The sequence below is a fragment of the Saccopteryx bilineata genome, chromosome 9, assembly GCF_036850765.1.
Source record: "Saccopteryx bilineata isolate mSacBil1 chromosome 9, mSacBil1_pri_phased_curated, whole genome shotgun sequence".
In the NCBI taxonomy this organism is placed as follows: domain Eukaryota; kingdom Metazoa; phylum Chordata; class Mammalia; order Chiroptera; family Emballonuridae; genus Saccopteryx; species Saccopteryx bilineata.
Window position 1 is genome coordinate 30,445,259 of NC_089498.1, and position 23,838 is coordinate 30,469,096.

Below are 23,838 nucleotides of genomic sequence, written 5' to 3' on the forward strand. Positions count from 1 at the left end.
CTCCATTGGAGCAGAGATGGCCCGGGTGCTGGGGTTGGCTCCTTGGCCTCTGCCCCAAGCGCTAGAGTGGCTCTGGTCGCGGCAGGGCGACGCCCCGGAGGGGCGGAGCGTCGCCCCCTGGTGGGCGCATGCAGGAGTCTGTCTGACTGTCTCTCCCCGTTTCCAGCTTCAGAAAAATAAATACCAAAAAAAAAAAAAAAAAAAGTGGATTCCTCTAAAAAAAAAAAAAAAATTCCAAATCAGCGGGTGAACTTGGCCTCATGTGGGGAGCTCAGCCAGGCTAGAGAGCCAGATTTTGAAAGCTGCCATGCTTTCACAGATACACTGCTTAAGAGAGTGCATTCTGAAACCATTAACCCCGACAAAGGGCAGCAAACCCAGGGCCAGCATCCAGATACAAGTGAGGAAAGCCAAGTTGTCTAAAGGTGTGTGTTCAGGGAGATGCAGACTTAAGTATGCAAAATTTGATCCTCCCGCAGGCTTCTTTTCACCCATAGAAGAGCATGCCATCTATCTTGGACGTAGCCTGAGTTCAGTCTTTGAAGTCCAGGGAAGAAATGAAATGATCTCACCTCTGCTGGAATGTCAGTTCCAGCCACAGCCAACTTTGCCTTACAGCCAATAAGAATAGTAATGGTATTAGTAGCCACTCTGATATTGAGCATTTACTATATAAAGGGGAATATAATAAGAAGCTCTTAACATACATTTTCTCATTTCTGGGAGGACAGCCCTGTCAGGCATGCTGGAGCTACATCTGTTGAAGTCACACACCCTCCTGAGGAGTCTGTGACATCCAGTGACTGATAAGGTACAGTGCCTGGGCATGATCAAGACCTGGGCGTCTCACCCCAACTCGGGACAGCTGCAAAGCTCTCTGGAGGGTCAACTGGGCTGTTATTGGGCTGCATCAAAACTCTTCTCCCTCTGCTCACCCTGTTTCCTTTCTTCCCTTCCCAGAGGCTGACCTCTGTACTCCTCGATAAACAACCTGCATGCTCAACTCCATCTCAGTCTGCTTCCTGAGAATCAACCTACAGCTGAGGCACTTAAAGTATTAATGCTTAATTCTTTAGGTAAATCAAAGACAGCAGTATAAATGCTGTGTTTTTCTAAAGCTGCCTGTGCTGATAGGTGGTCAGGCTGGAAACCACCCATCTGGGTCACTAGCTATAACCTCAGACAGAATGCAGAGAAGTCTTGACTCTGAGCTTGCCAGCTCTGTGACTTTGAGCAAGTCACTTACCTTTCCTGAGCTTAGATTTTCCCACCTGTAAGATGAGGATAATAACAGTACTTGTCCCTGAGGGTCATTATGAAGATGACCTTACCTTAGTGTTCAGCAATAGCAGCTTCCTCTACCACAGACTCAGCTCAACATCTCACTTAGTCTCCTCTTATTGGGCAGGGTTTGTCTTCATGATTGTCATATATCCCATTTTACAGATGGGGAAACAAGCCATTAAACGATAGAGTGATGCTGCAAAAGTGCCAGCGGTGGGGCTTGCACTGAACCCCAGGGCTGCAACTTCTAGTTTCTCTTGTAGATACTCATTCACTGTGTGGTCCTTTTGTGATTCACCCGTCTGTATGAACGGGTGGTTCTTTCAGACCCTCAGTTTCCTTATCTGTGACATAGGGATCTATTCCATGTGTCTTGCAGAGGCTTGTGAGGGTCAGCAAGACAGCAGATGCACATTGTCCAGCCCTGGCCTAGGGTTTAGTAGGTTCTTGCAGTTTGCTCACCGCTGACTCACCAGGATGGCCGGTCCCCTGAGTTGTCGTGCCACAGCCACACGCTCTTCACTTCCCCCAGGGGGAACAGGGTGGAGAGTAAGAAGACATCCACTCCTCCTCGTTCAAAAACTGGGATGTCAGGGTCTGACAGGTGGTGGGGCTCACTCTCTCCATCCAGGCCATATAGGGTGATAATCACCTGAAATCCAGAGGCCAGGAGTGACCAACTCCACATGGTACCTAACCCCCTACTGGCTGTGTTTCATTGGAAGTGTCGAAAAACAAACAAACAAGGAAAATCAACAAAGCATGGCCTTTTCACCCTCTCCTTTCCTCCCATGTTGGACATGCCTGGTTATTTTTCAGTTGTAAAAAGATTTGGGGTGACACTATCTGCATTCATGTCTTCAAGACTAGTTTTACTCATAAAATGCTCCCTGGTGGCCTTTTCTAACTTTCCATATATTTATTTGTATGACTTGTAGAGCAGGAACTGGTTTCCCCCCTAACAATTATATTCCCAGTGTCTCCCAGAGGGCCTGGCCCTGAGACACGAGTGAACGAGGGCCCACTCTGTTGAAAATACATATTCCCACACCTTGCTCCACACCTACCAAGTAAGAATATTGGGGATAAGGCTCAGGAATCCATGTTTTTCTGAAGCAATCAAGGTGATGCTGATGGGCATAACTGATTTTGTGTGCTGAAAACAGCTGCAGTAGATGCCTCAGATGTTCTGCCGCCATCCCTCAGCCTCACCACTGCGGTGCTCCCTGCACTCTCATCCAACTGCTAGCCGCAAGCTGAGTCTCTTTCCCTGGTCATTTCTTTGGCTATTAGAGTAGCAGGCCAGAAAGTGCCAGAGAATGAATGGCCCCTGCAAGTCATCCTCTATCAATGACTGAGAGGATTGGTGGATAAATACCCCAGCTCCTTCAGCCCTCTGCTGGGATGATGTTGAAGCTCACATTTCTTTTTTTTTTTTTTTGTCTTTTTTAATTTTATTTTAATTTATTGTGTTAACATGGATTCAAGTGTCCCACTGAATATAACACCCTCACCCCCCACCCTTATGTCCCCCCCTTTTTTTTTCTTCAGAGACAAAGAGAGTCAGAGAGAGGGATAGATAGGAACAGACAGACAGGAATGGAGAGATGAGAAGCATCAATCATCGGTTTTTCGTTGTGACACCTTAGTTGTTCATTGATTGCTTTCTCATATGTGCCTTGACTGTGGGCCTTCAGCAGACCGAGTAACCCTTTGCTGGAGCCAGCAACCTTGGGTCCAAGCTGGTGAGTTTTGCTCAAACCAGATGAGCCCGCGCTCAAGCTGGTGACCTCGGGGTCTCGAACCTGGGTCTTCCGCATCCCAGTCCGATGCTCTATCCACTGCGCCACCGCCTGGTCAGGCCCTTGTGTCCCTTCTTATACCCCTTTGCCCCCTTCCCCTAACTCCCTCCCCCCTCCCGTCTTGGATTTGCTATCCTGTTATCTGTATCTTTGTGTTATGTATATATAATTTCGCTAATCCCTTCACCTTCTCTAATCCCATCACCTCATCCCCCTTCCCTCTGACAGCTGTCCCTCTGGTACCTGTGACCCCGCCTCTGCCTCTATTTCCTTTCTCAGTTCACTTTGTTCATTAGATTCCACATATAAGTGAGATCATATGATATTTGTCTTTCTCTGCCTGGCTTATATCACTTAGCACAATAGTTTCCAGGTCCATCCATGTTGTCACAAAAGGTAAGATTTCATTCTTTTTCATGGCTGCATAGTATTCCATTGTGTATATGTACCACTGCTTTGTAATCCACTTGTCCACTGATGGACACTTAGGCTGTTTATAGATCTTGGCTATTGTAAACAATGCTGCAATAAACATGGAAGTGCATATCTTCTTTTGAATCAGTGATTTGGTATTCCTAGAATATATTTCTAATAGTGGGATACCTGGGTCAAAAGGCAGTTCCATTTTTAATTTTTTGAGGAAACACCATACTCTTTTTCCATATTAGCTGCACAAGTCTGCATTCCCACCAGCAGTGCAGGAGGGTTCCCTTTTCTCCACACCCTTGCCAGCACTTATTGTGTGTTGATTTGTTAATGAGTGCCATTCTAACAGGTGTGAGGTGGTATCTCATTGTGGTTTTAATTTGCATTTCTCTGATGGTTAGTGATGTTGAACATCTTTTGATATGCCTATTGGCCATCTGTATGTCCTCTTTGGAGAAGTGTCTATTCAGTTCTTTTGCCCATTTTTTAACTGGATTGTTTACCTTCCTGGTGTTAAATTTTAGAATTTCTTGTTAATTTTGGTTATTAACTCCTTATCAGACATATTGGCAAATATGTTCTCCCATTGTGTGGGTTGTCTTTTTACTTTGTTAATGGTGTCTTTTGCTGTACAAACGCTTTTTAGTTTGATATCTCATTTGTTTATTTTGTCCTTTATTTCACTTGTCCATGGAGATATATCGGCATAAATATTGCTACGAGAGATATTGGAGAGTTTACTGCCTATGTTTTCTTCTAAGATGTTTATGGTTTCACAACTTACATTTAAGTCTTTTATCCATTTTGAGTTTATTTTTGTAAATGGTGTAAGTTAGTGGTCTAGTTTTATTTTTTTGCATGGACATGTCTAATTTTCCCAACACCATTTATTAAAGAGACTGTCTTTACTCCTTTGTATGCTCTTACCTCCTTTGTCAAATATCAATTGACCATAAAGGCATGGGTTTATTTCTGGGTTCTCTATTCTGTTCCATTGATCTGTATGCCTGTTCTTATGCCAGTACCATGCTGTTTTGATTACAATGGCCTTGTAGTATAACTTGATATCAGGAAGTGTGATACCTCCCACTTTATTCTTCATTTTCAAGATTGCTGAGGCTATTCGTGTTCTTTTTTGATTCCATATAAATTTTTGAAATATTTGTTCTATATCTTTAAGTATACCATTGATATTTTGATAGGAATTGCGTTGAATTTATAGATTACTTTGAGTAATATAGACATTTTAATGATGTTTATTCTTTCTGTCCATGAACACGATATATGCTTCCACTTGTTTGTATCTTCCTTGATTTCTTTTACCAATTTTTTACACTGTTCTGAGTACAAGTCTTTTACCTCTTTGGCTAAATTTACTCCTAGGTACTTTATTTTTTTTGGTTGCAATAGTGAAGGAGATTGTTTCCTTAATTTCTCTTTCAGACAGTTTATTGTTGGTATATAAAAATGCCACTGATTTCTGAATGTTGACTATATCCTGCCAGCTTGTTGAATTCATTTATCAGGTCTAGTAATTTTTTGACTGAGACTTTAGGGTTTTCTATGTACAATATCTTGTCATCAGCAAATAATGATAGTTAGTTTTACTTCTTCTTTTTCAGTTTGGATGCCTTTTATTTCTTCTTGTTGTCTGATTGCTGTGGCTAGGACTTCCAGAACTATGTTGAATAAGAGTGGTAAAAGGGGGCACCCCTGCCTTGTTCCTGATCTTAAGAGGTATGCTTTTAACTTTTGCCCATTGAATATGATGTTGGCTGTTGGTTTGTCATAGATGGCCTTATTATGTTGAGGTATGTTTCTTGTATTCCCACTTTCCTGAGAGTTTTGATCATAAATGGGTGCTAGATTTTATCAAATGCTTTTTCTGCATCTATTGATAGAATTATGTGATTTTTATCCTTCCTTTTGTTTATGTGATGAATCACATTGATTGATTTGCAAATATTGTACCAGCCTTGCCTCCCCGGAATAAATCCCATTTGATAATGTTGTATGATTTTTTAAATGTATTGCTGGATCTGGTTTACTAATAGTTTGTTGAGAATTTTAGCATCTAATTCATCAGGGATATTGGCCTATAGTTTTCTTTCTTTGTAGTGTCTTTATCTGGTTTTAGAATGAGGATAATGCCTCATAAAAGGAGCTTGAAAGTCTTCCTTCCTCTTGAATTTTTTGAAATAGCTTGAGAAGGATAGGTATTAGTTCTTCTTTGAATGTTTGGTAAAATTCGCCTGTGAAGCCATTTGGTCCAGGACTTTTATTTGCTGGGAATTTTTTGATAACTGTTTCAATTTCATTTGTTGTAATCAGTCTGCTTAGGTTTTCTGATTCTTCCAAATTGAGTTTTGGAAGATTGTATGTTTCTAGGAATTTATCCACTTCACCTAGGTTGTCCAATTTTTTGGAATATAGATCTTCATAGTATTTTTCTTACAATCCTTTGTATTGCTGCAGTGTCAGTTGTTACTTCTCCACTTTCATTTCTAATTTTATTTATTTGAGTTCTCTTTTTTCTTGATGAGTCTGGTTAAAGGTTCCTCAATCTTGTTTACCTTTTCAAAAGAACCAGATGTTTGTTTCATTGATCTTTTGCAATTTTTTTTTAGCCTCTATGTCATTTATTTTCACTCTGATCTTTATTATTTTCTTCCTTCTACTTCCTCTGGACTTTATTAGTTCTTTTAGATGCAGGGTTGAGTTATTTATTTGAGCTTTTCCTTGCTTCCTAAGGTATGCCTGTAATGCTATGAACTTCCCTCTCAGGACTGCTTTTGCTGTGTCCCATAAATTTTGAGTTGTATGTTCATTTTCATTTGTTTCAGGGAAATGTTTTATTTCTTCCTTGATATCATTGTTAACCCACTCATTATTTAATAATGTGCTATTTAGCCTCCAAGTGTTTGAATGTTTTTCAGTTTTTCTATTGTAGTTGATATCTAGTTTTATGCCATTGTGATCAGAGAAGATGCTTGATATGATTTCAATCTTCTTAAATTTATTACGACTTGTTTTGTGTCCTAACATGTGGTCTATCCTAGAGAATGTACCATGAGCACTTGAAAAGAATGTATATTTTGCTGCTTTGGGGTGAAAGGTTCTGAAGATGTCAATTAAATCTAGTTGATCTAGTGTGTCCCTTAATTCTGCTGTTTCTTTGTTAATTTTCTGTCTAGAGAATCTATCCATTGATGTTCGTGGGGTATTAAAGTCCCCTGCTATTATAGTATTGCTGTTAATCTCACCTTTTATGTCCATCAAAATCTGCTTTATATAATTAGGTGCTCCTATATTAGGCACATAAATATTTACAGTGGTTATATCCTCCTGTTGGATTGCTCCCTTTATCATTATGTAGTGATCTTCCTTATCCCTTACTATGGTCTTTGTTTTAAAGGTTATTTTGTCAGATATAAGTATTGCTACCCCAGCTTTTTTTTCACTTCCATTTTCATGAAATATATTTTTTCATCCCTTCACTTTCAGTCTATGTGTATCTTTTTTTCTTAGGTAGGTCTCTTGTAGCATATGTACAGGCCCTGTTTTCTTATCCATGCAAATACCATATGTCTTTTTGATTGGAGCATTGAATCTATTTACATTTAAGGTTATTATTGACATGTACTTATTCATTGCCATTTTATTCTTTAAATCTACATTCCTCTTTTTCTCTATTCCTTTTTCTTTCCTTTGTTCTTTTTACAGCAGGCCCCTTAACATTTCTTTAGTATTGGTTTTGTTATAATGAATTCCTTGAGCCTTTTTTTGTCTGGGAAACTTTTTTTTTTTTTTTTTTTTTTTTTTTTTTTTTTTTTTTTTACAGAGAGAGTCAGAGAGAGGGATAGACAGACAGGAATGGAGAGAGATAAGAAGCATCAATCATTAGTTTTTTATTAGTTTTTTAAAATTTTTTTTATAAATAAAATTTTATTTTAATGGGGTGACATCAACAAATCAGGGTACATACATTCAAAGGAAACATGTCCAGGTTATCTTGTCATTCAATTCTGTTGCATACCCATCACCCAAAGAGAGATTGTCCTCCGTCACTTTCTATCTAGTTTTCTTTGTGCCCCTCCCCCTCCTCCTCTCCCTCCTTCCCTCCCCCCACCCCCCGTAACCACCACACTCTTGTCCATGTCTCTTAGTCTTGTTTTTATGTCCCACCAATGTATGGAATCCTGCAGTTCTTGTATTTTCTGATTTACTTGTTTCACTCTGTATAATGTTATCAAGATCCCACCATTTTGTTGTAAGGGATCAGATGTCATCATTTTTTATGGCTGAATAGTATACCATGGTGTATATGTGCCACATCTTCTTTATCTAGTCTTCTATTTTTTTTTTTTTTACAGTGATTAAAGCCTTTAAGCAAACTCTTGGCCAAAACAGCAAGAATCCATAAAAGAGTAGTGTCCTTAACATGTTCACCAAGTCCAAGTTGGCCCCAACACCATGCCAAATCCCTGAGAAATGCAACCCAACCCCAGTTCAGTCTGTTAGGAGCTGTCACAGGGAGCAGGAGTCCAGGAAAAGTCCGCATGGCACTGAAAATGTCACCATTCTATACTTTGCTGCTCACGTCCAAGTCCCAATGACCGCTGCTTTTAGCTGGTAATGATTCAGGTAGACTGGAAAAGCCATCTGCAGCATGTGTGGATATGGAGCTTCTGTTCTCCTCTGCCTGGAGAGATGAGACCAGGTTGCTTTTCCCTGGAGCTCTGCGACTGTGGCTTGGTAAAGAGAACCTTGGATACACTAAGCAGTCTCGGTGTGGCTTCTTCAGTGTTCCTTGGTTGAAGAGTCCTCTTAGTTTAGTCCAACGTTGGGTTTTCCAGATGATAGTTCTTAAAATTAGTTTGTAATCCACTTTGGTTCTGGGAGGGAGATGATGTTGGTACGTCCGCCTACTCCAGCACTGTCTTGTCTTCTCCCAATCATCAGTTTTTAATTGCGACACCTTAGTTGTTCATTGATTGCTTTCTCATATGTGCCTTGACCATGGGGCTACAGCAGACCAAGTAACTCCTTGCTCGAGCCAGGACCTTGGGTTCAAGCTGGTGAACTTTTTGCTCAAACTAGATGAGCCCGCGCTCAAGCTGGAGACCTCAGCGTCTCGAACCTGGATCCTCGGCATCCCAGTCTGATGCTCTATCCACTGCGCCACTGCCTGGTCAGGCTGTCTGGGAAACTTTTTATTTCTCCTTCAATTTTAAATGATAGATAAAGAAGTCTTGATTGTAGGTTCTTGTTTTGTATCACTTCTCCTTTAATTTTAAATGCTAGATAAAGAAATCTTGATTGTAGGTTCTTGTTTTGCATCACTTTGAGTATTTCTTGCCAATCCCTTCTGGCTTCAAGTGTTTTTATTGAGAAGTCGGATGTCATCCTTATGGGGGCTCTCCTGTAGGTAATTAACTACTTTTCTCTTGCAGCTTTTAGTATTCTTTCTTTGTCTCTTAATTTTGGCATTTTAATTATGATGTGTCTTGGTGTAGGCCTCCTTGGGTTCCTCTTTAATGGGACTCTCTGTGCTTCTTGAACTTGTGTGACTTTTTTCTTCATCAATTTAGTGAACTTTTCAGCTATGATTTCTTCAAATAGCTTCTCTAGCCCTTTTTCATTCTCTTCTCCTTCAGGAACCCCTATGATGCAAATGTTGTTTCTCTTCATGTTGTCACAGAACTTTCTTAGAGTTTCCTCAGTCTTTTGGAGCCTATTTTTGTTTTGCTGCTCTACTTATCTGTGCTTATGTTTATCTTGTCTTCTAAATCACTGATTCGATCCTCTATTTCCTCTAGCCTGCTGTTCATTCCTTCTAGTGCAGTCTTCATTTCTCATATTGTATTTGTCATTTCTGACTGGTTCTTTTTTATGATTTTAATGTCCTTTTTTATGCTTCCTATCTCTTTATTTATATGCTCATTATGTCCATCTACTGTTGCTCTAAGATTCTTGAGCATCCTAAAAATCATTATTTTAAACTCTGCTTCTGGTAGTTTGGTTACTTCCATTTCATTTAGTTCTTTTTCTGGGGATTTCTCTTATTGATTCATTTGGGTCACGTTTCTTTATCTACCCATTTTGTCTGTGTATAGACTCCTCCTTTGGGCATGCTGCTTGTGTAGCTACTGAGTCTAGGGTTGGTGCTGTCTGCCACCAGCTACCAGTGTGTTGGTTCTAGATCTTCTTGGGTTGATGTCAGCTGTTGTTTTCAACCCACAATGGGCTACTTGTCTGCAGCTACTGCTCTTTTTGCTGTTTGTGTCTGTGTTTTCTGTACCTGGGTAAGGTGGAAGGGGCCAACTTGTGTATAAAGATCAGCTTCTTCCTGCTTAGAGCTGACAGCAGCTCCATAAAAGCCCCAAGCTCCATAAGATTTGCCTCCACTTTTCAGCTGCTCCACCTTCTCTTGCAGCTGCCTGGTCTTCCCAGAGTCTTCTGCAGGAAGACTGTAGTGGAAGCCCACATTTCTTACTGTTTTCTAAAGTCTCCAAGTGGGATTAGGCTCCAGTTTCCCAGAAGGGTAACAGGTTAATAATGCATTCTTTATTGGTTCCTTCCCTTCCCTGTCTGCTTCCCACTCCAGTATTGGGGCATCCTAGGATCCCCTCTCAAATCAACTACTTGAACTCCTTGTTGCAGAGTCTGCTTCTATAACAGGATGTCTCCACTATTGACATTCTAGGCCAGATCATTTCTTGATCTGGGGGCTGTTTTGGATATTGCAGGATGTTTAGCAGCATCCCTGGCTTCTACCCACTAGATGCCAGTAAAATCTTCCAAGTTGTGACAACCAAAAATGCTTTCACCATTGCTACCAGTCTGCCCAGGGCAACATCGCCCCTAATTAAAGACCACTATACTAGGGGAAATAAAACTAAAACAATATCAGATTGAAATGTGACTGCAGTTCTCCACGAGGACAAATGGACAGTGCATCACAGGTTTTACTTCCTATTCAGGTTGACTCTTCAGTGTCAAACAGAAGTGAGATGGCTGTTTTATTAACTGGATGAAATTGATTTCTATGTTTATTTAACAAATAGTTACTGAGCATTCTGTTTTAGACAGCTGGTTGAAGATCTAAGACATAGCAATAAATAAAAAAGAAACAATTTTTAAAATAAAAATAAAACAAATATACAGGTAAATAAAACAATAAGACTAAAAAATAAAAAGTAAACAAATAAATGCCCTACTTTAATGAAGTCTAATGTTGTTTTTAAAAAAACAATGGAGCTTTTTCCAGGACAGTATAGAAAATGCCACTGTTCTCAGTCTGTGTTCCTTGGAGCCTTTACTGTCGGCTAAGGAACCTTGGAGCTGTTGCAAGGGATAATGTATTCTGATGAGGGGTATGGTACAGGGCGGACTTAACTGAAGAGGCCAAGACACTGCAGAGACAGCCTGTTGTATGCCCCGCAGCTTAATGTTCAAAGGTCTCAGAGAACCCATAAATAAGGAGAATCGTTTTTCTATAATCTTTAATCAGCCTGTCCAAGAACAGATGCCAGCTAATCAGCTTACCAAAAAAAAAAAAATGTAATTTAAGACTCATTGTTTTCACTTGGTGGCCTTTTTTCTCTTTCCTTCCTCCCCTCTCTCTTATAAATTCTGTTTTCCTTTTAGTCACTGATCAGTTTATTGACTATTGTTCTTCATATGCAAGCAAATTTGCATGCAGGTAACCAACTGTCTGAGTTACTCTGATAGGATAAGAGAGGCTCCTGGTAGCTTCATGCTAGATCCCAACTTTCCTTTAACCCACTACTCCTTTTTCTTTTTAAATTTTGGGGCTTAGGGTGATAGTGTGATATTTTGTTTGACAGAAGGACTCTTTTCTATAAAAAATAAAAAGCAAGACATTAAAAAAGCAACCTACAGCCCCAAAGCCACTGTGCTAAAGGAACCCAACAATGGACTGGCAGGCACTTCGCTGAGTGGGACATGCTGATTGCCTGAGGGATTTCACATGGTCAGGTACCTTTGAGGAAGTAGCTGCCACTTGCCAGTGTCCAATGTAGGCTGTCACCAGGTAGTGGTACTGGGCAAGGGGATTGTTGTCCTCCAGCACTGTGACCTTCACCTGGACAGAAGCATTGAGTTAGGAGGGCTCTGCTCAGTGGGTTTATCACTGCACAACAGCCAAGAGTTTGCTGGCATTCGTGACAAGAAATGGGGAAAGCAAAATTATGGCTGCTGTTTATTCATTCCATCAGGCAAGAACAAGTAAAAACAAACAACTTTAAAAATAAAAGTACAATTATGCATGTGTTATTAAATATGACCCAAAATAGTCAAATTGGAAATGAACTTGGTTTTCAGCTGAGAATGTTTGATGTTTGATCTGGTGAATGATACAAACTCTGTTTATATATAATTTCTCATAGCATTGATAACCATATTGTGCCTGGAAGGGAATTTAAAAGGAATGAATGTTAAGGTGGTTAAGCAAAAAATTAAAACTATTTTAAAAAGCTGGAGTTGGTCAGAGGCTGCAGTGGGTTCTGTGATGCACTGCCCATATCTCTCATCAGTGGAGGGCTTGTTGCCCCAGCTGCTGAGGTGCTGTTGTCAGGGACGCAAGAGCCATGTCTTTTGATGTCAAGCACTCTCCTGGAGAGATTGGCAGTCCAGTGGCAGATTGATGTGGTGCCTGGGTGTGATCAAGACTTGGGCATCTCACCCCAATTGTGGAGAGCTCCGGAGTTCTCTATGGGGTCATCCGGGCTGTCAGCAGGCCGCGTTCCAGCTCCACTTCTCCCTCTGCTCATCCTGTCTCCTTCCCTCTCTTCCCAAGGGCTGTCCTCAGCACTCCTTGATAAACACCCTGCATGATCAACTCCATTTCAGAGTCTGCTTTGTGGGAATCTACCTACAACAGAGGCACTTAAAATAATTAATATTTAATTTCTTGGATGGATCATAGATAGCAGTATAAATGCTGCAACTATTTATCTTAAGTTTCATATCATTTTAACATCTAAGAGGTGTTGCTGTATGTGGGGAGGGCAGAGAATGGAGACTGTTTCAGAGCTTTGCGACTGCATACTTGCATTCATTTAGTGCTCCCTCAGACACATACATATGTATTGAAGGCTCATTATGTGTCAGACATGGAGCAAACAAATTGGAAAACAATTTGATTGGAAAACCAATCAGAACTTTGTTGTTGCCATTTGCTGCATAATTCATTGTATGATCTTGTTTCTCTCCTCAGGCCTATCTTGTTGTAAGGCTGTTCAGGGTTTGAATTCTGGCTCCTGGGAGGATGGCTTTTGATCAGTTAGTTGCACTCTCTACTCCTTGGTTGCCTCCTCTGTAAGATGACAGAGGTATTATGCAGTAAAGGGTGAACTTAGCAAGCTTGGGTTGTCCAAAACCTGCACCTTTCAAAGAAAGGACTGGCTCTTGGACAGATCCTGGAAGATAACCTGTAAGTCCTCAGAAGCCCCAACATTGTAAAAGTGTCTTTGAATACTTGGGGCGATGGGATAGTTTATACTAACAATGTGGTTTACAGTGAGGGCTTCAGGCCATGCTGTATCAGTGTGACCCCTGGGCGGGAGTGGGGATGGTTTGCTAGAGACTGAGTAATGGAAATCAGTGTTGTGGGCACTCCGCACCTAAGTGGCTGACCCCAGTTAAACCCTAGACACCCACACTCAGGTGAGCTTTCCTTGATGGCATTACTTTGCATGTACTATCACCTGTCATTGCTAGGAGACTTAAGTCTGTCCATAGGACTCCACTGGGAGAGGACAACTGGAAGCTCTCGCCTGATCTCTCGCGGACCCTTCCCTTTGCTGATTTTAATCTGGATCCTTTCACTGTAATAAATCATAATCATGCATATAAAAGCTTTTCGGAATTCTCTGAGTCCTCCTAGAAAATCATTGAAACTTGAGGGTGGTCTTGGGGACCCTCAACACAGTAGCTTCTACTTAGGGCTGTTGTGAGTATTAAATGGGGTAATGCCTAGTAAATCCTCCATAAATGATCAGTATCATAATCCTCATTATAATCTGATGAAAAAGGACATTTTTACAGATAAAGACACTCAAGTCAGCTTATCTGAGATGATTCCACGGATCAAGGTCTAGATTGCAACCAGCCTCGTGGCTCCCCATCTGGCCTCCATCCACCAGGGTCCCTGCAAGGGTTCACACCTGCTCCTCCCTCCCACTCCCCAGGACCATGCAATCTCACCTTGGTCTGACCCTGAGCTTCCTTTCTCCTTGCCCAGATCACCACCAGCATGTAGGCCACGCAGAGACAGCCCACGGTGGTCACGAGCACAGGGTTGTCCTCAAAGGTGGCAAAGAGCTCCCCGGTCTGGCGGACATCAGTGGCATTGGGCATCACCAAGAATGTGCTTCCAAAGAAAGTGAGGTGGTTGCAGAGGCAGTGTGTGTGGGAGGGGGTGGTCCGCGGCCCCACCTGCAACCACAAAGGGGCCCCAGTGGGAATGCGAGCACATTCCCGAGTTGCTCGAGCCCAAGGAAAATGAAGAGTGGACCTGTCCTGGGGAGGGGTTGGGGAGCTTGTGGGAGACCAGCTTCAGGATTCCATTTCAGTTTTTTATCATTTAATTTTAAAATGAGGAGAATATTATCTTTAAAAATCATCTTTGCATCCATCATTTTCAATGGACATTCTCAATGGACCCATTCTCAATGGACCCATTCTCAATGGGTCCGTCTTGTCAGTCTGCTTTGCCTTTTTTAGATAAGTATTGCAGCTAAAGCAAAACTCCCTTCTGTCCCACACCCTCCACAATCAACCATTATCACACTTTGGTGTGCCTCATGCCAGCCATTCTTCCATCTGATGCTCATTCATTGTACTGATATTTGTTGAATGCTGATTCTCGGCCAGGCACCGAGCTAGGTGCTGAGAGGACATCCACGGTGACCAATTCATCTCAGTTTGTCAGGGACTTCCCTGCTTTTCAAACTGGAAGTCTTGAGTCCTGGGAATCTCCTCATGCCTGGGCAAGTGTAAGTAAGATGACAGTTGGTCATCTTACACCGAAGAGCAAAATAAGATTGAGACTGGGGGAACCATGCAAGAAAAAGGAAGGACAAATATTTAATTCTAAGTTGGTGTCTCAGCACCAGGAAAGTATTCCTGAAACTTGATTCCTTGGTAGATCTAGGCACCAGGAGCCCTTGTCTTCGGCTGATCTTTGGAAGGATCCCACTCTAGCTGTCCTCCTGCTGTGCCCCTCTACACAGGATGAGGAGTTGGGGCTGAGGAGACGCTCTCACCAAAGCACATACCACCTAGCCAGGACTAGGGCAAGGCCGTGGGCGACCCTGAGAGTGAGCCCCTCCTTCAGTTTTGCATTCTAGGTGCCTCACTTGCCTTACCATAGCCTCCCACTCCTTAACCATGGTTTGGGGACTGAGAGCCTCAGAATTCCCTGCTTCCAGGGCCTGCACAGACCTGTTCCTCAGGATCACCAGTCCAAAGTGGACTGGCCACTGGTGTGTCCACTCTGGACACAGAGTGGCCAGATGTGTCTCTAAGGGGTGGGGCATATGGATGGAGCTTGGGCACACAGTCCCATGTGGTATGGGACAATGAGGTCGGGGGCAGGGAAACAGGAATGGACGAGGGCAGGGACCCCAGCAGCACCCTTAATTTATACCCCACGCTCAGAGGCAGGCTTTCCTTAAAACCCTCGGCCAGCTTGAAATCTCCCCGCAAGACCATTTGGTGGGTGAACTTTTTAAATTCAACCCTACAACCCAACACCACCTTTTCGTTCCAGTGTTGAACACAAGGCGGTAAGGTGGGAGGGAGCAGAAAGTTTTCTGCTCAACGCCTGGTGAGGAAGAACCTGTGTATCCCAAACATGCCTCCTTTCCCTTAAATGAGCCACCCAGCAAAGGCTGACACCTGCACACGAGCATGGCACCAGCTGTTTATTGATGGATTTCACATGGGTCTTAGTCCCGTGTTGGCTGTGTTGTTTTCTCACTGTTTCCCAATCCTGGTCAGCATCTGGCATGCAGCTGTGGGGCTTAAGGGAACACTTGGCGCTCCCAGAAGGGGTGGGGCTGCTTTCAGGGAAAAAACCCAAGCAGGTGCCAGTGACAAGACCATCTCAGTGCTGAGAGCCCGGGGCCAGATCTAACTTATGTCTAAGATCTTTGCCCTCCTGCGTTTTCTTCCTTCCTTCCTTCCTTCCTTCCTTCCTTCCTTCCTTCCTTCCTTCCTTCCTTCTTTCTTTCTTCTTTCTTTCTTTCTTTTGTATTTTTTTTTTCTGAAGTTGGAAACAGGGAGGCAGTCAGACGGAATCCTGCATGTGCCCAACCGGGATTCCCCCCCACACACATGCCCACCAGGGGGCGATGCTCCGCCCATCTGGGGCCTCGCTCTGTTGCAACCAGAGCCATTCTAGTGCCTGAGGCGGAGGCCACAGAGCCATCCTCAGCACCCGGGCCAACTTTGCTCCAATGGAGCCTTGGCTGCGGGAGGGGATGAGAGAGCCAGAGAGGAAGGAGAAGGGGAGGGGTGGAGAAGCAAATGGGCGCTTCTCCTGTGTGCCCTGGCCGGGAATCAAACCCAGGACTTCCGTACGCCAGGCCGACGCTCTACCACTGAGCCAACCGGCCAGGGCCCTCCTGCGTTTTCATAAAGCCTTAGGGGTGGTGCTGCAGTGGTTTTCTCAACCTTTTCCGCAAGGGCCTCTTTGGACTTTGGAAATTAATCTGTTCATCTCCTCACAACAGTAGTTGCACCTTTAGTGCCCTTTGAGAAAAGATATGTGAGAATACGGTTCTCAGACCCCTTGCAATAATTCTGTCCTTACCTTCTGACAAGTTCAGTAGAGCTTAGATTTGGAACCTTCTTTACTATTTAGAGCAGTGGTCCCAACCTTTTTTGGGCCACAGACCAGTTTAATGTCAGAAAATATTTTCACAGATCGGTCTTTAGGGTGGGACGGATAAATGTATCATGTGACCGAGACAAGCGTCAAGAGTGAGTCTTAGACGGATGTAACGGAGGGAATCTGGTCATTTTTAAAAAATAAAACATCGTTCAGACTTAAATATAAATAAAACGGAAATAATGTAAGTTATTTATTCTTTCTCTCCGGACTGGTGCCAAATGGCCCACGGACCAGTAATGGTCCTCGGCCTGGGGGTTGGGGACCACTGATTTAGAGAACTCACTGATAGTTTTCCATGCAAACTTGATGATCCCATTTACTAATTTATGTTCCTCAATACTCTCTATATGTATCTGTATCTGTATATCTATATGAGTATCAAGTACATAATATTAGATGAATTTAACTTTTTGCTGTATGACACACTTCCACATATGACCTTGCATGTCCCACATTCATATATGTATGTATTAACAGGTATATACTTTTAATAATATAATAAGCACCTGAGAATCCATGAACACCCAAAAGCTCAGAGCTTTCCAATAACTTACATTTAGCGACGTGATCCTTCCCCGACCCGTTCCCGTGCCACACCCAACCCAACCACCATGCTGAATCCCATGTCCACTGTTTCCTTGCTCTCCGTTTTATGTACAATTTTGTCTTCTCTGTGCTCAGATTGGCTAACACAGCCATTGCTTTCATCTATGGAGCACTCACTGTGTGCCAGGCACCACACTAAGTACTTTATATCTGTAATCTCATCTAGGTCCCACCCCAAACATAAGTATCCTTAATGCTCATTTTCAGATGGGAAAGCTTAAAGAGGTGGGGTGACTCGTTCCAGGTCACCGTGCTAGAACTGAAGTAGGATGGGACCCAAGCCTGTCTGATGGCAGAGCCATGCTACCAGCTCCTACCCCACCCCATCTCCCTTTCTGAGCCTCGGACATCTCAGGACAGCCTGCAGTGGGCCCTCTGTGCCAGCCACATGGGGATCAGACAGCTTCTGGGGGAGACTCTAAAAAGTCACAACACACCTGGGGTCTTGTTCCCAAGAGACAAAGGCCTGTGCTGCACGCGTGGGGAACCTGCTGTGCCTCGGCCATCTCAGTGCACCCTCGTCTCTTCCTGGTGTTTTGGGGATCTCCCGTGTGTGGCAGGTGGGAGCCAGGGCAGGAGCTGACCTGGAAGCTGCAGCTGCAGCAGAAGCTAACCTGGAAGGAGCTCGGCTCTGAGTCCCCTTCTGTGACTCTGTTGCAGCCTGGCTTCTTACACTACTTGTGACTGTCGTCATTTGATACATGTGTGCCATTTGCTTCTTGTGTGTGCCCTCTGCTAGACTGAGGGCTCACTGGTTTTTCTCATCATTAATTATATCCCCACTAGTTAGCCAGGCTTGTAGAATAAATTAGAGAAGGTATTTCTGGTCTTGTAGGTGGAGACAGATGTGTGATAAATTTCAACTCTGTGGATATGGAGGTTGCTCTTCATGGGGAGGGTATGAAGTACTGTGGAAATCCAACAGAGGAAGACTCCAGACATCCGGAATCTCCCTAAGGAAGGTGGCATCGGAGTGGGAGATTGAAGGGTGTATAGGAGTTTTCCAGGTGCTGTAGGTAAGAAGGGCATTCGGGGAGAGAACAGCATATATAATGGCATGGAAAGGGGGCACTGATACCACAGAGATGGCTTCTGATGGCCTCAAAGCCAAGGTCTGCTACCAGGACACTGTCACGGGCTTTGCCTCCTTGGGGGCAGAGCTAAGCTCACCTGAGGCAGAGATTTGATTGCAATTACTAGAGTCAGGTGGGCCCAGGGGCTCAGTGAGAGTGGGCTCAGCTCTGGAGAAACAGTCCCTCACACCTCTAAGGCTTATTCTCTGGAGACAGGCAACCTGAGTTTCAGTCCTAGCCCTTCCACCTACTATGTGAGGGATTTGGGGCAAGTCAGTTGAGCATCCTGAGCCTTTGTTTTGCCACCTGTAAAATGTGAATACTACGTATCTGAGAGGGTTATTGTGAAGATTTGATGAGATAACACAGCAGATGGCATAGAATAAAGGATTCAGCTATGAGTTCATTCACCTGGAAATGATACTCTGGCCTTTCTCACAACCCAGAGTCAGCAGGGCTTCCCAGTCATTTGTCCATTTGGTCTGTGGTTATTTGTTCCTAATGGTGAGCAAAACACATTATTCCTGTCTTAGTGGCTCCCAGTGCACTGAGGGAACAGACATCTTTTAGTGACCTCCTAAGTGGATGTAGAACTACCACTCTGCTTAGTCTATGGAGGAGACAGGCCTATGTGCTCTGATAGTTCACAGTAGGAAATCTGACCTAACCAGAGTGTTGAGAAGTTTCTGGAGGAAGGGACACTTCAGGTGGGATCTGAAGGAGGAGTTAACTTCACAGGGTAAGAGTTGGGAGGGTGCGTCCAGGCACACATTCAAAGGCCCCATGGAGGGTCTGAAGATGGTGCAGCAGAGGCGCTAAAACAGGACCCTAAAGGAGCGGGTCACAGCCAGCCAAGCTGCTCTGCCTTCTCCCCTTCCCTCTCCTTACCTGGCACCCAGAGTTGTCCCAAGTGCCCTGGACTTCATCCCAGAACACACAATGGGAAAGGAAGGTGGTGATGCCAACTGTGAGGTCTCTGCCAGGGGTTGGCTCCAGGGCAGACTCCGGGATCACAGTCAGATAGTAGACACCTTCTCCAAAGTGCAGGTGCTCTGGGCTCAGGATCCATGTGGACACCCCATCTGCAGGAAAGGGGGCTCATGGTCAGCTTGAAGCATGTGGAAGCTGGGCTGACATCATTGAAGACGGAGACAAGGTCACTTGGCTGTCCCTCATGGTCTCCCCAGTGTCCTAGAGTACCCTCTCCTCCCGAGACCAGGAGCATAGAAGAGGCACTCCCAGGTCAGTGTGCAGAGCACAGCTGCCAAGGCAAACAGACGGGGGCTCAAATTCTGACTCTGTCCCTTCTTGGATGTGTGACTTTGGACCACTTACTTAACCTCCCTGTTTTATCTGGAAAATGGAGATTTCAATAGTTCCCCTCCCTGAGGGTTGTTGTGAGGGCTGCAATGAGGTCAGTTTGGTGAGTGTTTGTCAGCTTCTGCAGGGTATATAGTAAGTGCTCACTTGTATTGCTGAGTGATAATAGTAGGAGTAGTAATAATAATATCACCAACAAAAATAAGCACTTAATGTAGCAACTGGTTTTCTTTTTTTTTTTCTTTCTCCATAAGGCTTCTGATTATTAAGTTTTGAGCTGGTCACACTCCCAGGAACAGCTTGAGAAGCCGGCCTGATGATGTGACTACCTGGAGCAGCCACTGGTGGAGGGTGAGCTTTGGCATCGTAGCTAGTCTTGTTGGGGGGTAGCTGTAGCCCAGGCTGAGTGTGAGAGGGATGTCAGGTCTCCAGTGCAGCTGGCTCCCCAAAGCTGCCCCCTTTGAAGTCAGGTTCACCCACCGAGCTTCAGGACTGGCCAGATTCACCACGGTTGGCTCACTGTGTCCTTCTGAAGGCCGAGGCAGCAGGATCTGTCATCAGAAGCAATCATATCAAGGGTGTGCCAGGATGGCAATGCCAGTGAGCACCAGGGCTGCTGTACTGGGCTGGGCAGGGTGAGCACCTGCACTGGAGTCCACTGTGTGCTTTGCTCATTCTATTAGTTTCCTAGAGTTGCTATAACAAATAATCATACTCTTGTTAGCTTAAAACAACACATATCTGTTATCTTACAGCTCTGGAGGCCGAAAGTCCAAAATCAGTTTCACAGGGTTAAAGTTGGCAGGGCTGGTTCCTTCTAGAGGCTCTTGGGGAGAATCTACTTCTTTGCCTTTTCCCGTTTCTGGAGGCCGCCTACATCCCTGGGCTCATAGCTCCTCCCCCCTACCATCCCACCATTATGCTTCTGTAATCAAATTGTCTTTTTCGCTTCTGAAATCAATTCTAGCCCTGGCCGGTTGGCTCAGCGGTAGAGCATCGGCCTAGCGTGCGGAGGACCCGGGTTCGATTCCCGGCCAGGGCACATAGGAGAAGCGCCCATTTGCTTCTCCACCCCTCCGCCGCGCCTTCCTCTCTGTCTCTCTCTTCCCCTCCCGCAGCCAAGGCTCCATTGGAGCAAAGATGGCCCGGGCGCTGGGGATGGCTCTGTGGCCTCTGCCCCAGGCGCTAGAGTGGCTCTGGTCGCAACATGGCGACACCCAGGAGGGTCGCAACATGGCGACGCCCAGGATGGGCAGAGCATCGCCCCCTGGTGGACAGAGCGTCGCCCCTGGTGGGCGTGCCGGGTGGATCCCGGTCGGGCGCATGCGGGAGTCTGTCTGACTGTCTCTCCCTGTTTCCAGCTTCAGAAAAATGCAAAAAAAAAAAAAAAAAAAAAAAAGAAATCAATTCTACCTCAACCTCCCTTTTACAAGGACCTTGTGGTGACATTGGCCCACCCAGATATCCAGGATCATCTCTATATCTCAAGATCCTTAACTTAAGTCACATCTGCAGAGACCCTTTTGCTATGTTAGGTGACATATTGACAGGCTCAGGGATGATGAGAACATGGACATCTTGGGGGTCTTTATTTAGTTTACCAGGATCATCATGCTGTACACTCCAGCTCAGGACTGCGTCTTCACAGAAAGAGTGGAGACTTTTTCTAATTTGCACAAAGTTGCCCTGTGAACTAGTGGTGGTATTGATGGAAGTGTTGATCAAGTACATATAAGGCCATAGAGGCAGAGAGATCTCAGGTCCTCGGCTCTGCCCTATATTAGCTCTGGGTGCTCCAGCCAATTAACAAACCACTCTGAGCCTCGGTTTCTTGTCATCAATAGAACACGTAGACTCTAGATTCATTGAGAGTATTAAAAATGATATTGCAGCCTGACCTGTGGTGGCGCAGTGGATAAAACATCAACCTAGCATGCTGAAGTCACCAGTTCAAAACCCTGGGCTTGCCTAGTCAAGGCACATATGAGAAGCAAACTATCATACTATGAGTTGATGCTTCCCGCTCCCCCTACCACCACCGTGTGTGTGTGCGCACGTGCCTCACTCCTCTCTCAAAAAAATCAATAAATAAAGTCTTTTAAAAAATGATATTGCATATAAAATGTTTAACCAAGTACCAGATACACAATAACACTCAACTGTTAGGTGCTGCTATTCCTCTGCTATTTCTCTTACATTAGAAGTTCTCATAACCATTCTCCATTTAATCAGCTCTGCAGATTAACTGATACTCTCCATTCCTTTCAAAAATGACTGATTGGTGCCCTATGTGCACTGTTTATTTACTCCTGGTGGCCCTGTATGGTAGTGGTCCCCAGCCTTTTTTGGGCCATGGACCGGTTTAATGTCAGAAAATATTTTCACGGACTGGCCTTTAGGGTGGGACGGATAAATGTACAAAATAAAATTATGTGACCGGCATAAAAACTGGTATTTTTAAATGTAATTGTCGAACTTACGAGACAAACGTCAAGAGTGAGTCTTAGACAGATGTAACAGAGGGAATCTCGTCATTTTTAAAAAATAAAACATCATTCAGACTTAAATATAAATAAAATGGAAATAATGTAAGTTATTTATTCTTTCTCTGAGGACCGGTACCAAATGGCCCATGGACCGGTACCGGTCCACAGCCCAGGGGTTTGGGACCACTGCTGTATGGTACATGCAGAAATGTAGCACCCAGCTCTCCCTCCAGGAAGGACCTGCTGCCTAGTCCCAGGCAGACAGGCTTCAGCTCCCAGCCCCTTCTGGTCAGTCCTGGTGGCAGAGACTCACCTCACTAGAGGGCCACCTGCATTCAGTAACTGGCAAGGAGGGGGGAATAAGGTCGAGACATGTTGGCCTGGTGCAGGACACTCTTGTCACATTTGTACTCATATGATTTTAATTTATGGAGGTGACTGAGTGATGACATGGAGAGGTCAGTGCCATTTAAAGAACTTAATCACTTATATTTCCTGAGAGGAGGGGACCTGCCATGCCACACAGGGCCACAGGGGAAGCACCGGGTCAGGAAGAAGCAGCAGGCAGGGAGGTAGGAAGCCTAGGCCATGGCCTTTATCGGGGACTCCAAAGGAAAGGAAAGGCAGGTTAGAGTAAACAGTTTAGGATTGACCAGTTTGAATAATTGTGGCACTGGGCTAAACATAGAGGTATTCTCCAGTTTCCTGGTCTGTGGCCCTGGGGTGATTTTGGTCAAGTATATAAGCATTAGATAAAGGGAATCAGGGAAGTGCGCGGGTATAGACTCAAGATTGGTTGGTTTGCATATGAATGGCATGCCTGGGCAGAGCCCTTTGCCATCTCTAGAACTGGCAGGTTCTGGGAGGGCCAGTCTCTCCCACCAACAAGACCTTTAAGATATCAAAATACCATAAGAGACAGAAAAGAAAAAACAACTAATACAACCCTGATGTCTAATACTTGCTGCAGAGGTCCCCTCTGGACTGACCGAGGCTGTGAAAGGTCTGGATTGTAGTCTGACTTCTGCCCAATCCTACTTTCTTTCCTATGCACTACAAATTCTTCCTCAGCCCCTGCTTTTGGAGAACCCAACCTGGGACATCCCACTCGTAATCCTGGCAGCTCTCTCCTGCCAATCAAGTCCTGTGCTCACCAATAAGGAGCTGTGACTGATCTGCTTATGCACAAACCTGCTTATTGTCCATTGTACTTGTGACTCTAAAGGACAGTTTTAATGATATATTTCAAATAGTGACAAAGGAGTGTGAAAAGAATGATTTGCTTAAAAACTGAAGTTGAGCCTGGCCAGGCTGTGGCACAGTGGATAGAGCATTGGACTGGAATGCGGAGGACCCAGGTTGGAGACCCCAAGGTCGCCAGCTTGAGCACAGGCTCATCTGGTTTGAGCAAAGCTCACCAGCTTGGACCCAAGGTCACTGGCTTGAGCAAGGGGTTACTCGGTCTGCTGAAGGCCCACGGTCAAGGCACATATGAGAAAGCAATCAATGAACAACTAAGGTGTCGCAACGAAAAACTGATGATTGATGATTCTCATCTCTCTCTGTTCCTGTCTGTCTGTCCCTATCTATCCCTTTCTCTGACTCTCTCTCTTTCTCTGTAAAAAACATAACAACTACAAAAAAAAACCCCACAAAAACTAAAGTTGAGCCCTGGCCAAATAGCTTGGTTGGTTAGAGCAATGTCCTGATATGCAAGCAAAGTTGCTGGTTCGATCTCTAATCAGGGTACATCGATGTTTCTGTTTCTCTCTTCCCTCCTCTCTCTCTAAAATCAATAAAGTAAAAACCTAAGTTGAATGAGTGCTTTGAGAAGACAATAAAGATGAGTTGCTAACAATTGTTATTGAATTAGTCATTGATGAGAAAACTATAGAACACTAGAAAAATGTTATGAAAAT

General features: G+C 44.2%; 1 protein-coding gene across 1 annotated transcript in view; it reads right to left on the reverse strand.

The window, feature by feature from the left end:
- The window catches only part of LOC136313593 (polycystin-1-like protein 2), a 115,982-nt gene that overhangs the window by 40,671 nt on the left and 51,473 nt on the right, over nucleotides 1-23,838 (reverse strand). Inside the window, 6 exon segments of the mRNA XM_066244119.1 lie at nucleotides 1,747-1,936; nucleotides 11,518-11,619; nucleotides 13,743-13,973; nucleotides 19,002-19,195; nucleotides 19,763-19,819; nucleotides 19,822-19,984. Of these exon segments, the coding sequence (XP_066100216.1) occupies nucleotides 1,747-1,936; nucleotides 11,518-11,619; nucleotides 13,743-13,973; nucleotides 19,002-19,195; nucleotides 19,763-19,819; nucleotides 19,822-19,984 (937 nt within the window).